The sequence below is a fragment of the Myotis nattereri genome, assembly GCF_964212035.1.
Source record: "Myotis nattereri genome assembly, chromosome: 2".
NCBI lineage: Eukaryota > Metazoa > Chordata > Mammalia > Chiroptera > Vespertilionidae > Myotis > Myotis nattereri.
The window spans coordinates 159,300,804-159,317,084 of NC_138076.1; the positions used below are offsets into that span (position 1 = coordinate 159,300,804).

The following is a 16,281-nucleotide window of genomic DNA, read 5'->3' on the forward strand; positions in this document are numbered from 1 at the left end:
TTAAACATGCAATACTTGAGGCACTGACCTCTTTTCCTTTAGATTGTCAAATGTTTAAAATGACAACTGCCAACACAATGACAGCCGTCTGGTGTAAATGAATCAAAATTATACCTACTTTTTGTCAGCAAAAAATATACTTTTTGGTGTGCTGTAGAATTTTAGTAATTAGTTTATGTGTGACATGAGATTTTTTTTTTTAAAGGTTGAAAATGCCCAGCCTGTGTGGCTCAGTGGTTGAGCATTAACCTTTGAACTAGGAGGTCAAGGTTGGATTCCTTGGCTGGATTCCTAGTGGAGGGGGGGGGGGGTGTGTGCAGGAGGCAGCCAATCAGTGTTTCTCTTTCATCATTGATGTTTTTATCTCTCTTTCCCTCTCCCTTCCTCTCTGAAATCAATAAAACAATATTTTTTAAAATGGTTGAAAATTGCTGGCCCAGACCCTTGAGACCCTTGTCCTGTTTAACAGAAGGGCAAGTCTTTCTTACATAGGTCTGTTCTATTCATTGTAGGACATTTAGCCCATCAATTGTCAGCGGCTTTGCCAGTCATTGTGACCACGTGCTATGGAAGGTATATCACCCATGCAAAAACCAACCCCCCAACCACACTGAAAGCTACCTAAGACCCAGCAATCACCCCCTAGCGTGGTTTCTGTCATCTACAATGAACCCTAACCAAGAAACACACACACACACACACACACACACACACACACACACACACACACACGAGACTCTCACAAAAGACAAACTAGCAAAGGAAGATGTCAAAGCTCGGGATGAAAATTAACACCAATCAACGATGAGAAAGAGGCTCCTAACGAATAGGGCAGAGAATAGGGTTTGGTGCCGACATCGAGATGCCCCCAACCGTTCAGAGGTAGGTTGGGGTGGGGGGTGTAGGGAGAAGGACCTCTGGGCGCCGGCTTCGGGCCCCCGCAATGTGCTCGGTTCCCACCAGAAGGCGCCCGCATTCCCCGCGCGTCGCCGAAGCCGGCGCCGCAACGAGCCTGAAGCGGAGCCGCGCGGCGCCCTGATCTGAAGCGCCGGCGGCGGCCCGAGCCCTCCCGAGCCAGGGAGACAGGGGAGCCCTGGCTTTGTTCCCTGGCGCTGGTATCTCCACTCCGTGTGGCGGTTTCTCAAGGCCGTCCGCCACCCTGGCAGGAAACGCCCAGAACCACCCCGGCACCGTAATCTACAAAGCCCAGGGAGTCGGAGGCGGGAGGGCTCTGGCGCGCGGGGGAGGCAGGAGGATCCTCCACGCGCTCAGGCTCACGCCCGGCTCTCCCATCTGGCCGCCGCCAGCCTCATGAGGACCCCCCGGCCGGGGCTGAGAGCCTGGCGCCGCCCGGAGCGAAATCTTGCCGCGGCCTGAGAGCGTTAGACAGGTTAGTGCCCTGGCCGGGTGCGGGCCGAGCTGAAGGTGGGAGGAGGCGCACGCGCGCGTCCACTCGGTGCCCCCGAGGCCACTCGCCAGGTCACCTCCGCCGGGGGCACCCCGTAGCGCGGGCGTGATTCTGCATTTTTCATGACAGGCAAGGTGTGGAGCCGCTCTTTGTAGCACACCCGGGGCCAGGTGACCGAAGAGTGGGGGGATGCGCGGGCTCGGGGTGGGGGTGGGGGGCCGACGAGCTTGGGGGCCTCCGCTGCCTTAAGAAAGCGGGGCTCTTCTACTTATGCGCGGCCGCGTGGAAACCTCCGCATCCAAAGGTCCCTCGCATCAGGATGCTGGGCCTCGGGTGTTAGAGGAGACGGAGATGCGGGAGAGGCGAGAAGAAGGCTGGGGGACACAAGGCCGGGGGAGTGAGGGGAGTGCGTAGGGAGTGACGATTCGCCGTACAAATCCTAGCGCGCAAAATGTGGACAGCGCCCCGGGAAGCAGGGCGGGGGTATCAGGGTCTGTCCACGCCTTTCCGCCCCACCTTCCTCACCCCCCATCCCCCACCCCCGACTGCCCACCCAGGATGCGGCTGGGCCGCAGGGCCCTCTGTGTGCTTGCTCTGCTGCTCGTCGGCGCCTCGCTGGGGCTCCTGTACGCTAGGACCCGGGATACCTCGGACCTGCGGATACCTCTGTCGCTGTGGGCGCCCCTGCAGGGTCCCCCCAGGCCAGAGCTGCCAGACCTCGCCCCTGAGCCCCGCTATGCCCACATCCCCGTCAGGATCAAGGAGCAAGTGGTGGGGTGAGTGCCAGGAGTGGTGGCCACAGTGCGTCACTCACTTTGGAGGGGGGGGGGGCGCTTTTGTTTCCTCCACCGCTGAGCTCTCATGCCTGGGTTTCCCCAGCTGGTTGGCTGGTCGTGGGGGTGAGGTGGGAGGTGGAGGGGGCTATTGAGTCTTGGCCTGGGGGGAAATCTGCCCTTCCTGAACCCTGTCACAGTGGTGGGGAAGGGTGGGTGTGCAGTCAGGGGGTGGCCCCGAAACTCTTTACGATGTCCACATAAAGGACTCCCCGATGGGGTCCTGAGCGATGGGGTCCTGAGCGGTGGGTGGAAAACCCTGCCATCTTAGCAGTTTGGCGCTGTTCGGCACCTCTGTGAAATCCTGATTTAGGAGTAGTTCATCCTATTTAGGGTCCCCCTCTCCCAGGGACTATTTGGAGAGCAGTGTTTAGGGGGACAGATATTGGCTGGGCAGGGTTGAAGGGCGCTGTGAAAATGTTTTGCGGTGTGAATGGAGCTGTATGGCTGGGCTCTGATGACCCTCCCCCCTGCTCCAGGCTGCTGTCTCGTAACAACTGCAGTTGTGAGTCCAGCCCTGGGAGCCTTCACCTCCCCTTCCAGAGGCAGGTCCAAGCCACTGACTTCACCAAGGCCTTTGACCCTGAGGAGCTGAAGGCTGCCTCTGCCTCCAGGGAACAGGAGTTCCAGGCCTTCCTTTCAAGGTACCAGCATGAAAGGAAAGCATGACTACGCTGGTGGAGAGCAGTAGGCGGCCTGGGGGTGGGTGGGACAGGAGGAAAAGCCCCTCTCCTCCTGACTCTTCCTCTGTCCTTCCCCTCCCCTCCTCCATGGACAGGAGCCAGTCTGCTGCTGACCAACTGCTCATTGCCCCTGCCAACTGCCCCCTACAATACCCCGTGCAGGGTGTGGAGGTACAGCCCCTCAGGAGCATCTTGGTGCCAGGTGGGGAGAAAGGTCCTAGGGGATGACCTAGGCCACCGTGGGAGTGGCAGGGCCTGAGCCTGGGTGGGGAAGGATGAGGGAAGATTGGAATGCGGGGCGGGCGCAGGTCTTCTGATGAAAGAGGGACTTGAGGTCGGTAGGGGGTTCATGAGGTGGGAGGTGGGACAGAAGGGACTCTTGGTGGTCAGGAATTGCAGAAGACTACAACTAGAGAAGTCTGGAGAAAAGAATCTATGGTAAAGCAGGCCATAGAAGGGCTACTGCTTTGATGTGAAGGAGTTAAACAATTACTCTAGGCTACTTCGGCCATTGTGCCCCGCTGCCTCAACAAGAGGAAGGGGTAAGAGTTCTGTGTTGTGAAAAAGGGAAGAGATAGTGAGCAAAGTTGTCTGTGATTCTCATCTCCCCCCTTCCTCCCAGGGCTGAGCCTGCAGGCTGCTTCTGGTCAGGAGGTATACCAGGTGAGAAGAAACAGGAGCATGGGGAGGCCAAATGGGTAGGGCCCTAGCTGGTTTGGCTCAGTGGATAGAACGTCAGTCTGCGGACTGAAGGGTCCTGGGTTCGATTCCGGTCAAGAGCACATGCTTGGTTTGCGGGCTCTATCCCCAGTAGGGGGCGTGCAGGAGGTAGCCAATCAATGATTCTCATCATTGATGTTTCTATCTTTCTCTCCCTCTCCCTTCCTCTCTGAAATCAATTAAAAAATACATATTTTTTTAAAAGGATGCTGGGAGGGAAACAGGGCTGCCAAAGGAGGGATGGAGGAATCAGGGCGGCAAGAGGTAGGTCTGGGGGCTAACGCTGCGCTGTCCAATACTTGCTCCCAGGTGAACCTGACTGCCTCCTTGGGCACATGGGACGTGGCAGGGGAAGTGACTGGAGTGACTCTCACAGGGGAGGGGCAGCCAAACCTCACCCTCACCAGCTCAGGACTGGACCAACTCAATCGGCAGCTGCAACTGGTCACTTACAGCAGCCGAAGCTACCAGGCAAACACAGCAGACACAGGTGCGAGGCGCTGGGTGGAGGTAGGGGCAGTCTGGGTGAACAGAGAGAACCCAGAAAGGCTGGGTCAGGCAAATGGCAGAGGGTGTGGGAGATACTCGGGCAATGGCCAGAGCTGCCCAGCCACACAATAGGCATTTCAGCTAGGCCAGCAAGGCCAGGGAGGGAGAGAAGAGGCCTTTGTTCATCTGGGGCCAGAGCAGGCCAGAGGGAAATCTGAGCTTTGGGTGTGTCCCCTCCTCAGGCCAACCATGGGGGCCCCAGGAAGTGACCTGCCCCAGGAGCCAGAAGACTCCAGCTCTATTCCCAGCCCACCACTTACTACAGGGCAAAGGGCTTTATCTCCCAAAGCTCCCACTTCAAGCAAAAGGCACCTACCAGCCAAGGCTCACTACACCAAACCTGCTCCCATTGAGGACCTCTGCCCTTGCCGTTCCCTCTGTCTAGAATGCTCTTCCCCCAGATGTGTGCATGGCTGGCTCCTTCTTGTCATCTGGATCTCAGCTCAAATGTCTCCTCTTCACTATCACATTACTTGCCTTATTTTCTATTCAATATTTACCAGTATCTGAACTTTTCTTATTTACTTAACCTGAAACCAGGCTAACTAGGTTTCTCTTCCAGCTTGGTTGCTTAAATCGTTGTCTAAATGTGGCAGATTATTTAATTTCTCTGTGCCTTCTTTTTCTGTAGTAGGAACCTACTTCCTATCGTGGGGATTAAATGAGTCCATATTTAAATTACCACTTAAGGTCATTTACAAAGTGCCTGGCCCATAGTAAATGCTCAGCGAAGGTTAGCTTTAAATTAAATGTTTTCTCATCTTTCTCCCATCCATTAGAATGTAAGTCCCATGGGGGTGAGAACATTGCGTTCTTGTCCACCAGGGCTGAGAAAGGTGATACACAGAATAAGCACTTAAATATTCATTTACTAAAAATAGAATGCTGTTCCACATTTCGTGCCCTTTCTTCCCAGTCCGGTTCTCCACCGAGGGACACGAGGTGGCCTTCACCATTCACATAAGACATCTCCCCAACCCTCGGCTGTACCCACCTGGGTCTCCACCACAGGGAGGTGAGGCTTGTGCATGCAGGGACATGGGTGCAGCCCCGGTGGGGAACGAGTTGGGAGAGGGCTGCCTGGGAGAAGATGGATGCCTTTTTGCTCCTCACTATCCACTCTCCTTGTCTGCACCTGACTCTGCCCCTCACTCCCAGCCCAGTACAACGTTAGCGCGCTGGTCACCATTGCCACCAAGACCTTCCTTCGCTACAATCGGCTGCGGGCACTCATCGCCAGCATCCGCCGCTTCTACCCGACCGTCACGGTGATCATCGCCGACGACAGCGACAAGCCGGAGGTCATTAGCGGCCCCCACGTCGAGCACTATCTCATGCCTTTTGGCAAGGTGCGCAGCGGGCCGGACGGAACCCTGCGCCCCAGGGCACCGGGAGGGGGCGCGCGCGCTCAGTCTCCAGAGTAGTGAGTGGTTCCCGGGATTATCGGCCTCAGAACCCCTGGGATGGATGCCTGTTAACCCCGAGGCTTCCTGGACTGGAAGCTCTGTGAACGCAGAAATCGTGTCATCGTGTCTATCTTATTGGCGCTGCATTCGTGGAATGGTGCTCAGCACCTAGTGGGTGCGTGATAAATAGTTGAACGAATGCACTTAGGAATTAAATGCATTCCAAGACTGCCGCCCCCAACACTGACTCAGGACCTCTGATAACGGGAAACTATTTTTTTTACCTAGCTCCCCGCCATTCACAAGAACTCGAAGTTTGGAGAGGGGTGCAGGCTGTTTAGAGTGATCAAGAGTGAAAAGGAAAGGTGGCCAAGGGGTCTGTCCTAACCACGGCTTCGCCAACCACACATACCCTTCCCAGGGCTGGTTCGCAGGCCGGAATCTGGCCGTGTCGCAAGTGACCACCAAGTACGTACTGTGGGTGGACGACGATTTTATCTTCACGGCTCGGACGCAGCTGGAGAGGCTTGTGGACGTGCTGGAACGGACGCCGTTGGACCTGGTAGGGGAGGGGCCGCAGGATGTGGGGTGGAGACAGAGGGCTTCCAGGGGCTTAAGACCTCGGCGGAGAGCAGCCAGCCTTTGGGACAAGAGAGGATGAAGAAGCGGAGCCTGGGCTACATCTAGGTCCCGACGGGGTAGAATCGAAAAGGACGGGGCAGGGGAACCGCGGGGGACGAGAGGCGGGGTGGGGTGACGGGAGGAGGCGGAGGGAGCACAGACCTGCCCCTTCCAGTCCTCGCCCCTCCTGGAGCCATCCTCCCATTCACCGCAGGTCGGGGGCGCTGTGCGCGAGATCTCGGGCTTCGCCACCACCTACCGGCAGCTGTTGAGCGTGGAGCCGGGCGCGCCAGGCCGCGGGAACTGCCTCCGGCAAAAGCGTGGCTTTCACCACGAGCTCATCGGCTTCCCGGGCTGCGTGGTCACCGACGGCGTGGTCAACTTCTTCCTGGCACGCACCGACAAAGTACGAGAGGTCGGCTTCGACCCCCGTCTCAACCGTGTGGCGCACCTGGGTGAGTGGCGCCCTCTTCTGGCAGGGTCTCCCCTTGCGAGGCGAGGTTCCTTGCGGCAAGGCGCCAAGGGCACCCCCGCGGAGCCCGTGGCTGCCATCCAGCCCCCCTAGAGCAGTTCTTCGAAGTTTTACCAAGAGAAAGAGCTTCTACCCCCTGGCCTGCACACCACGTTAACCTTCGCACCCAACACAGCTGCTGGGTCCACCTTGAACTTCCCTACCACTGTCACTGCCACTTCTACCCGACTCCCTGGCCCTGAGAAATAGTGTGCATGCGCACCCTCCATACCCCAAATCCCACTTCTCCCTGAGGGCTGGCCTTCTGCACTCTCAAGAGGCTTCATTGTGTACTCCCCCCCCCCCGCCCTCCCCCCCCCAGAATTCTTCCTGGATGGACTTGGTTCCCTGCGGGTGGGCTCCTGCTCAGACGTCGTTGTGGATCACGCATCCAAATTGAAGCTGCCTTGGACATCAAGGGATCCTGGGACAGAGACTTACGCCCGGTACCGTTACCCAGGATCACTGGACGGAAGTCACATGGCCAGACACCGCCTGCTCTTCTTCAAACACCAACTGCAGTGCATGACTGCGGAGTGATGGCCACTCAGGGCCTTTCAACGGACAGGCTGGGCCTGCCTTCTTGTCCCTGCCAGAAATTTCTAGCAAACCCCACTCACTACCCAGTGACCACTCCACTGACTGTCCCCAATCCCCTTCAGAACCTGATCCCAAATAGGGGCTAGTCCTGGTGACACTCCTCCTTTCTGTGAGTGCCCAGGGGTGTGGTGGAGCCGTAACTCGTCCCACAGCCAGTGCCAAGTCCTCCCTCCACCCCTCTCATGGAGGTGGGAAGTCACTGTCCAAGTGCCAAAGAGCCCAAAGGACTCTAAGAACCTAAAGTGGAAACACTCATCTCCTGGTGACTGAGTGGGTGGGGAAGGCCCCAACATGTATCCCCAGGACTGTGCCGCCTCCCCCATCTCTGGATCCAGGACTGTGCACCGGCTGCAGCCGCACCCCCACCCCTATGGAGAGACCTGGTGACTGGAGCTGGGGTGAGGGCCAGTGAACACACAGGTGAAAGCATTTTTAGTTGTGTCTCTGCAATGCTGTGGGCATGGAGGAAGGGGCACCAGGGGCCGGTGTGGAGACACCCAGACTCGCTTCATGAATCCCAGAGGCTCTCGGCTTTATTTTATTAGTTACATCAAGTCAGGGGGCTCGAGGGCCACGGCCCTCACACACACATTGCTGGGCCTTCCATACTCCACGTGACCCGGTCAGACCCAGACTGTGCAAGTCTTCGGACCAGTGAGCTCCTGAAAAAGGGAGGGCACGGGTCAGGAATAGATTAGGTGCCCCGCCCTTCCTCATCCAGGACTTGGCAGTCTGAGGGGCACACCAACCCCTCTGGGACCTTTAGTTACTCAGTTCTTCACCCATAGCTGAGCCCATTCTCTCTGGCTTAGTTTTTTTTAAATTCTCAACCCAAAATACATTTATTGATTAGAGAAAGAGAGAGAGAGGAGGGGAAAGAGATAGAGAGACACTGATGTGAGAGAGAAACATCCATCAGATGCCTCCTCTATGCGCCCTGGCTGGGGACTGGACCCACAACATAGGTATGTGCTCTGAACAGAAATCAAACCCGAAAATTTATTATTATTATTATCAGTGTTATTATTGTTGTTATTATTGATATATAGGAAGACGTTCCAACCAACTGAGCCACTCGGCCAGGGTTCCCTGGCTTAGTCTTGATAAATTAACTAATCATTTCATCCCCATCCCTTCCTTCATCTTCCTCCTCAGCCCCCTTCTTAACTCCCTCTGCCTGGATCTTCAGCCACTGACTCGCACCGCCCTGGCTACAGCCCAGCACCTCCTGGCTTCCACCCCTGTGGCTACTGTCCCCTCACCAGTCTCTCCAGGGCATGCGCAGCTGCATCCTGGACACTCACAAACAGCTGCTCTGGGGTCACTCTGTCCAGGAGTCCTGCCTGGGTCAGTGTCCTGAGCACTGAGGCTGTGTGAAGAGGGGACCAGGCTCTCAGGTTCTAAGTCTCCCCCAAGTGTCCGGCCATCCCCCCGTCTCCAGTTCCCTCCATGCTCCACACCTCTCACCATTACACTGAGCCAGGAGAAGGTGGATCCCAGCATCTTGGCATCTGCTGGCCAGCTGCAGAGGTGGGGCAGGGGGTTACACCCTACATCAGAGGGTGTGCCTGGGAGGATAAGGGGAGTTTCTCCTCAACCTCCCTCGCCCTCACCTGTACCACTTCTCTGGCCCCAGCAGCATCTGCGAAGGCGACACCACTGCAGTCTAGGACCACCACTCTGACAGGCTCAGCAACTAGGATGGGAGAAGGCAGGGTCCCCAGAGGCTCCCAGGGATTATTCCCAAACCTTCCTCCTGTCATCCCATCTCACCGGCATCAGGTGGGCCATCTGCCTTTGGAGTCTCCTGTGATAGAAAAGAGCGGTCACCACTTGTGAGGCACAAGCATGACCGTGCACACCTTGAGCACAAGGATCCCCCTCAGAAACTCACGTGCCTCCCACTCACAGAGAAGCCACACTCCCCTTTGACCAAGCCCCTCACCTTGCCTCTGCCAAGCCCCAGGTGCCACTCTAAGTTATGGCGAAACTGCCCACGGGTTCCAAAGTAGAGAGGTGTTGGGTAGCTCAGGATGCAGAGCCCTGGGACCTGGAGGAGCTAAGGGGTCAGAGGGTCAGAGGGTCAGAGGGTCAGAGAAACATCCGGGTCTAATCACCCCTTCCCTCTTTAGCTGTAGCCCACCCACCTTGTGGCTCTCTTGGAGTGGCCTGTAGAGCTCCGTCCCCTCAGCTAGTCCAAGTGCCACACACTGCACCCTAGGCAGGAAACTGGGGTCAGATTCCCAGCCTGGCCTGGCTGAAAAGTCACCCCAAGCACTCTGTTCTCTCCCCTCCCTTCATCTTGACATCCCACATTTCTACTCCCACCTCTGGGTACGGCAGACCACAGTCATCATGGAGAAGACCACACCTACGGCCAGGCCCAGGTCCACACTCAGGGTCACCACAGACACCCATGTGACCATCCACACGGCCTGCAGGACAGAGATGGAAGTGAAATGCCAGGCCATCGCTGCTAAGGAAAAGGGTCCAGGGGCAGTGGCTGCCAGGGCAAGTGATGGGGAGGAATGACTCAGGAGAAGGCAGGAAGAAAGACAGAAGGAAGGAAGGGATAGGACTGACCCAACGATGGATACACACCAAACATACTGACCCCAGACCTTGCACCACCTGGGGAGTTAAAAATATTCAGGTCTGAAGGGGTTCAAACCCCACCCCTCACCTTGTCTCGGAGGAAAGGGATTAGGAGGTATGCATGTTGGGAGTGGGTGGGTTACAGAATTTAGGACTAGGACAATTAGCTTTGATTCAGGGCAGAGGCTGGGGGTGCTGGGAAAGTGGGAGAGGGCAATGCTGCTGTTTCTCACAAAGTCCATGCGGCTGATGCGCCATAGTTGTGGAAGTTCCTGCATCTGGAAGAACATCTGGCGCATGCTGGAGATGTTGATGCAGGCCAGGACAGCCTTGGAGCAGAGGAAAGGAACTAACCACCCCAATACTCTGGGATATAGCCACCCCTCCAGGTCCCCCACACACTGCCTCTGCTCCTTACCTTAGGCAGGTAGTAGAAGAAGGGTCCCAGCCACAGCAGCACTGACAGGACAACCATGCAGGAGAAGAGGCCTGCCAGCTGCAGGGAAGGGTCAATGGAAGCAAAAAAGGAAGGGAACCTCACCCACCCTCATGTGAGAGGTGGCCTCCCCGCCCACTGGGCCTCATCTTCCTCGAAAGTCTCTGTCCTCCCAAGTCCCTTTCCACACAGATATTCCTCACTCTCCAATGAGCTTCTTGATATTCTGCCATTCACACCTACCCTTCCCTTTCCGCCCAATTAAATGCCTCATTCGCTAGTCTCCCCTAGATGTAGTTCAACCTCTCTATTTTTGTAACCCACCTCCATCTTAAAAGCCACTGTGGGATTACCCTAAAAGCAGGCTAACCACATGCTTAGGGCACCAACGGAGTAGCAGAAACCAAAAATATAAAAATATTAGGGGAGACTTTGATATGTGATATTTCTTTTTAACTGAAAATGTCCTTAGGGAAAAAAATTAGAATTTTGTCTCAAATTTATTTTACAGTTTAGTTATGTTTTTGCTTTGAACTACATATGGGTCACCATAAGCTTTTTAAGTGCTTACAGTAAAGGTCTTAATGGAACTTAGTGTCTTCTTTCTCTCCGATCTAGATAATCCCATCCCCTCCTTCACCCTCCCTCACAGAGTCCCAGCCTCCTTTCTATAGCTGCCACCTGTTTCTCCACCACCTGGACTGGACGTCCCCCTTCCCTACCCCACCCTTTCTCCTCACTCAAGGGCACACTCTTACCTGGGTGTTTCCACCAGCATCCACTAGTAGGCTGGTGGTGGCCAATGTGGCCGAGTTGGGAAAGCAAGAGAACAGCGAGGAGATGAGGTTGGAGGCACCATGAGCCAAGAGTTCCTGGGGTGAAGAGTGAGATGAAGAGAGAGACAAAGGCATGGGGAGGTAACATTAGGGGGCTGTCTCCTGAATGAGGCTGGAGTCCTCAGTGGGAGTCACACCTGGTTGGAGTCAATCGTGTAGCTATACTTGTCTGCATAGATGGAGGCCAGGGAGGCGGACACAGCAAAAGCAACCAGCGCGATGGGCAGTGAGTCATCCAGAATCCTAGGCAGCTCAGCCAGGTTGGGGAGGAGCGGCTGGGGAAATCTGGAGAGAGAGGGATCCAAGGTAAGGATGGGCTGGCTATAACAAGGAGTATAGGGAAGACAGAGACAAAAAGGGTGGAGCAGGACAAAAGGAGGTATTGTGTGGGAGAGGAGAAAGCTGGTGTTCCTTCATTCTCTCTTACCCTCCAGGCAGCAGCCCCACTATCTGGACATTGTATCTCGTGTCCAGGGAAGAGGTGAAGCAGAGCACAGAGGCCAGGAGCACCTGGGGAAGAGCGTCTATTAGGGCATGGGAGGAAATGGGTGTCCCGTGCCCCCCCACCCCCCTCGCAGAGGCTACAAGGGCTCCACAGGAGAAAGGATCAAAATGCAGGATTAGGTGGTTGCCGGAGCCTAGCAACGGGGGGAGCTTGGATGTGTTTGAGATGGCTGCCCGACAACTAATTTCGAGCGAAGGAGAGTGGGGATGAAAAGAGGAACGGTACCTGTCAGGGGCTATGCGGAGAGGTGGGTGGTAGGAAAAGGCGGGCGGGGCGGGGGGGAGGCGCCTATGAGAGAGGCAGGTGGGTATTAGGAGGCAAAACCACTGAGCCATTCTAAGTAGGGAAGTTTGGCTCTGTCTGCGGATACGTAGGGTATCTTTGGAGACGATGAACATTTATTTACTAGGAAAGAGAAACGTAGGTAGGTTGGGAAGGGAAAGGGAGTCACAGGGAAGGACCCGGCCAGGAGAGAGATGGGAGTGGAGGCGCTCTGCCGCGCGACGCCGCACGGGAGCGCTGTTCGGAGGAAGAAGGCGCAGGAAGAGCTGCAGCGGGAACTCCGCGAGAGGAGAGGGGACGCGCGGTGGGGGATTCCGGAGGGTCGGCGTGTTCTGGGAAGCAGCCTAGCAAAGGGCTTGTGTAAGCAGGACCTCTCGGCTGCGGCCCCTCTGCGTTCCGCTAGGGGGCGGCAGCGGCCAGCTCCTACAGGATGGGCAGGGTTTGTGAGGCGCAGGGGGCCGGTACCCAAGAGCCATCCTCACCATGACGATCTCCCCTGGGATCGGGGTGGGGAGCCTGTCTCGGAATCTCACGTTCAGTTCCTTGACCGGCACGAGCAGCGCCAGGCTGAGTGCGGAGATGGTCAGTTCGGCCGGACTGCTCTGGGGCAGCGCGGTCAGCACAGCGGCCAGCGTCTGTGGACGGGCGGGGAGCAGAGGGCCCCGAGCTAGGGGCGACTGTCCCCGGCGGACCCACCAGACCCAGGCAAGGCTCTCCCGGCTCCCATCAGGGCTCCCGCCTCCACGGCGACCCTCATTCAGCCTCTGGGTCTAACCTTTCCTCCGCCCCGCCTCGTTACACACATCTCTCCATCCACTCGCCCTTCCTGCCTTCCTTTTCCGGTGGCCCCCCTCCGGGACCGCTGGAACCTCTTTCCTGTTGCCCACCCACCCCCGCCCACCTTGAAGAGAGCGAAGCAGCCGATCTGGCGCGGGAGGCGCAACCCCAAAAGGCTCGGCAGTTGGGACACAAGCACATGCAGCGCGGCCCCGCTGGTCAGCGCTTTCACCACGGGCTCGGACAGGAAGGTGGACAGGACGCCGAGCTGCAGCGCGAACATCCCCAGCTGCGGGAGGAAGATGCCCAGTCACAGCGGGAACGCAGCGCGCCCGTTTCCTGGCGCACCTGCCCCACCCTTTCCCCTGGTCCGGTTTCCCCAGGCCCCCAGCGTGGGCCCCCGCCCCCCCAGGGTCTTCCCTCACCATCAACGCCCCGCTCCCAAAGGCCAAGGCCGCAGCTGCCCCAACCCGCTGAGCGTCCAGCTGCTCCCTCTCGATTGCGCTCAGGTTCCCCCCGAGCGGCTCGGGCACTAGCCGCTCCACGGCGGAGCCCGTCATGAGGCTGAGCACGGCGAACGTTCCTAGGGCCGGAGGACACGCGCAGAAATGACCAGCTGTGCCGCGGGGGACGCTGCGCCAGCCCAGGCGCTGCGTTTTCGGCCCGGGCGGCGGGGGGTGGGACCTCGCTCCCTCCGAGCAGCGCTCGGGTGAAGACCGCGAGGCCAAGCCGGTGCAGAAGCCGGGAACCAGGGAGGTTAGGAGAGGGCAACAACCGCAAAGGCCGTCCCGACTGCACCGCCACCCCCTCCTGCAATCGCCGGGGACCGTGTGCCCCTTGGGGTGACTGCACATCTCTTCTGCCCTCTTCCGAACCCCAGAGAACTTAACCCAATTTCACGAGGACGAAAAAGTCTGAGTAAACTCCCACCCGGTTGCACCCCCAACAAGCATTGCCTAGGTCAGAGGTCATGGCAGGGGAACGGTGGTGAGTTGGGGGATGAGAGGTAGGGAGCTTACAAGAACGGAAGCCTCAAACCCCTGTCCATTTTCACCCCGCAGAGGTCACCGGGTCACTCACCTGTGGACAGGTGTCTTCCAGTACCCAACAAGGTGTAGATGAGGATGGGAAAGAAAGACGTGTAGAGGCCAAACACAGGGGGCACGGAGGTCAAGAGGGCAAAAGCCATGCCTGGGGGGGGGGGGAGGAAAGACCTTCGATGGGGCGGAGGGATGGAGGGCGCCCAGCTTCAGGTTGCTGCCCCTCTCCCCTCTCAGAGGCTGGCAAGGGGACGCTAAGCCTTGCCACAAGAGGGAGCTGAGGGGTTAACGGGCCTGGGGGGGAGTCGCTGGGTGGACAAGGTCACAGATCCAGAACCCCGGCGGAGGCCTGGGGGGCAGGCCCTGTGCTCCTCTCTTCTCTCCAGTTCCCTGAGCCGGAACGCGTGCGTCTAAGACTTCTCGAAGGATGGCGCGGATGAGGGCAGCTGGGGGTGGGGCTCTGAGGGAGCTCCACAGTCCTTACCCAGAACTTGCCTCCGAACCCCCAACCACACGAACCCACCACCTCGCTCCCAGGTTGTTCCCACCCCCTGGGTCTCCCCGGCCCTCTGACAGGTTGGTGTTGGGGCCGCTCACCCTGGGGCACGTGCACGATGCCCACGGTCACTCCAGCCACCGCATCCCCGAGCAGCCAGGCCCTCCAGCGGTACTGAGGCAGCCAGCGCAGCGGGGGCAGCCGCGCCAGCAGCAGGCGCCACGCCCCCGGCCCGGAACAGGCGCAGGCCCGCCGCCTCCACAGTCGGCACAGCCCGGACCAGCGGGACTCGACGAGTAGATCCTGCGCCTGCTCCGCGCCCCCGAAGAGCTGCTGGAACCGCGCCTGGGTGAGCGGTTCCCTGAGCTTGGCGCCCAGTGGGAACTTAAGGTCGGAGGCCGCTCCTGGGCTCGAGCAGGTCCTGGCGCCCAGTAGCCCGCTCATTTTGCCCTTGGCCACCTCCAACTCCGCCCAGTCTTAAATACCCCTCCACCGGCTAGCCTGAGTCCCGCCTCCCTGAAGCAGGGCCCAATCCGGCCCTGGAGGCGCCCTTCTACCAGCCCAAGAGCTGCAGCTTGGGGAGGGGGCGTCTCTCTGTTAGGCGGATCCTCGGATGTCCTTGGCCCAGTCGCAAGCCCTGGAGTCTGCTATGGGAGAGGGCTGTGCAAAGGTTTAGGGACCTGGGAGAGAAGCCAAAGGGCAGGCACATCCTCAACAACTAACCCCCACTATCTACCACGTCTAAGCCTTTGCACTCTCCACCTCTTCACTGAGTTCCCTTGGAATCGATACTTTGGGCCAAGACAGAAGCTGGCTCCCCTAGGTTCATTCCTAGAGCCGCTGCATTCCCCGCCAGAGCAAGAAAGTGCAGCGGTTCCGACCCCAGCTTCTCCTTTCCCCAGACCCAAAGCCTCTTGGGGTTCAGGTGGTCCCCAAGAAAGTGTAAGGAGGTCTACTGGCCTCTTCAGTTCTACAAACAACTGAGATGGGAAGCAGATATATGTGTTAGACGGGATGACAGAACCATCACTCCACATCTTTGCCAGGACAGCCTGAGCCTAAATCCCCAGTTCAGGACCCCAGGAAGAATACTGAACTGATAGGAAATCTTTTTAAAAATACATATATTTTATTGATTTTTTACAGAGAGGAAGGGAGAGGGATAAAGAGCTAGAAACATCGATGAGAGAGAAGCATCGACCAGCTGCCTCCCGCACACCCCCCACTGGGGATGTGCCTGCAACCAAGGTACATGCCCTTGACTGGAATCGAACCCGGGACCCTTCAGTCCCCAGGCTGATGCTCTATCCACTGAGCCAAACCGGCTAGGGCCTGATAGGAAATTTTTATTTTATTTCTTAGAAGCCAAAAAACCTGAAACACCATATATTACATACAAGTGCAAATCACAAAGTAGGCACTCAAACGCACATTTGTGGTTATATTAGGCACAAAAGTCCCCCACCCACCCACCCACCTCATGTACCCCACTGATCCCTAACTAGATACAGAGGTTCTGAGCTCTAGAATCCTATCTGCCCCATCCCCGCCTCCACTCACAAGAATCCTTAGCACCCCTCCCCATCACCCTCTGGTCCCCAGTCCCTGACCCCAAAGTCCTAGGGGTGGGGAACAGTGAGGGTGGGTCTCCCTTCTTCAATTCCTTCTATTGTTCCCCTGAAGTCTTATCTGGGCTGTACGTCCTGTCTCCCCCTTGAGGCCCCTCCCCCCATTGTCAGCCAGAGGGACCTCAGCCCCACAGGGAGGCTCCAGCTCCTCCTCACCACCCCCACCCTAGCAGTCCATTGTCTGCTGAGGAAGCCCAAGTACACGTGACCAGGCCCAGGGGACAAAGGGACAGTGGCACACCAATGACCAAGGACCCAGGACAGGGAATCTGGACATGGATGTCTGCGCGTTTAGCTTTCTCTGTCCCCGGAGCTGTTCCAGAAGTTGGGAGGGGTGAAGACCCCTTTGGCCTCT

The 16,281-nt window shown here is 57.6% G+C and overlaps 2 protein-coding genes across 2 annotated transcripts; one reads left to right on the forward strand and one right to left on the reverse strand.

The window, feature by feature from the left end:
* The first annotated feature begins 1,332 nt into the window (after positions 1–1,332).
* B4GALNT1 (beta-1,4-N-acetyl-galactosaminyltransferase 1) lies at positions 1,333–7,760 on the forward strand. Its single transcript, XM_081082547.1, is given in 14 exon segments — positions 1,333–1,390; positions 1,966–2,184; positions 2,721–2,885; positions 3,020–3,126; positions 3,547–3,587; positions 3,954–4,134; positions 5,110–5,208; positions 5,352–5,542; positions 5,888–5,959; positions 5,962–5,999; positions 6,001–6,015; positions 6,017–6,161; positions 6,435–6,675; positions 7,054–7,760. Coding segments are annotated over 13 exon segments (1,731 nt in total). The 5' UTR covers positions 1,333–1,390; position 1,966; the 3' UTR covers positions 7,272–7,760.
* Positions 7,761–7,855: 95 nt separating this feature from the next.
* On the reverse strand, positions 7,856–14,743 carry LOC308512867 (solute carrier family 26 member 10-like). The gene is made up of 18 exons (XM_081082548.1): positions 14,400–14,743; positions 13,843–13,953; positions 13,188–13,345; positions 12,887–13,051; positions 12,468–12,620; positions 11,626–11,708; positions 11,336–11,483; positions 11,121–11,234; positions 10,345–10,422; positions 10,160–10,255; positions 9,660–9,766; positions 9,479–9,548; positions 9,277–9,390; positions 9,105–9,138; positions 8,945–9,027; positions 8,799–8,853; positions 8,594–8,700; positions 7,856–7,993 (listed from the first exon to the last, which is right to left on the reverse strand). The coding sequence occupies exons 1-18, from the start codon at positions 14,740–14,742 to the stop codon at positions 7,955–7,957; spliced, it is 2,058 nt and encodes a 685-aa protein (XP_080938674.1). The 5' UTR covers position 14,743; the 3' UTR covers positions 7,856–7,954.
* Between the last annotated feature and the right edge of the window lie 1,538 nt (positions 14,744–16,281).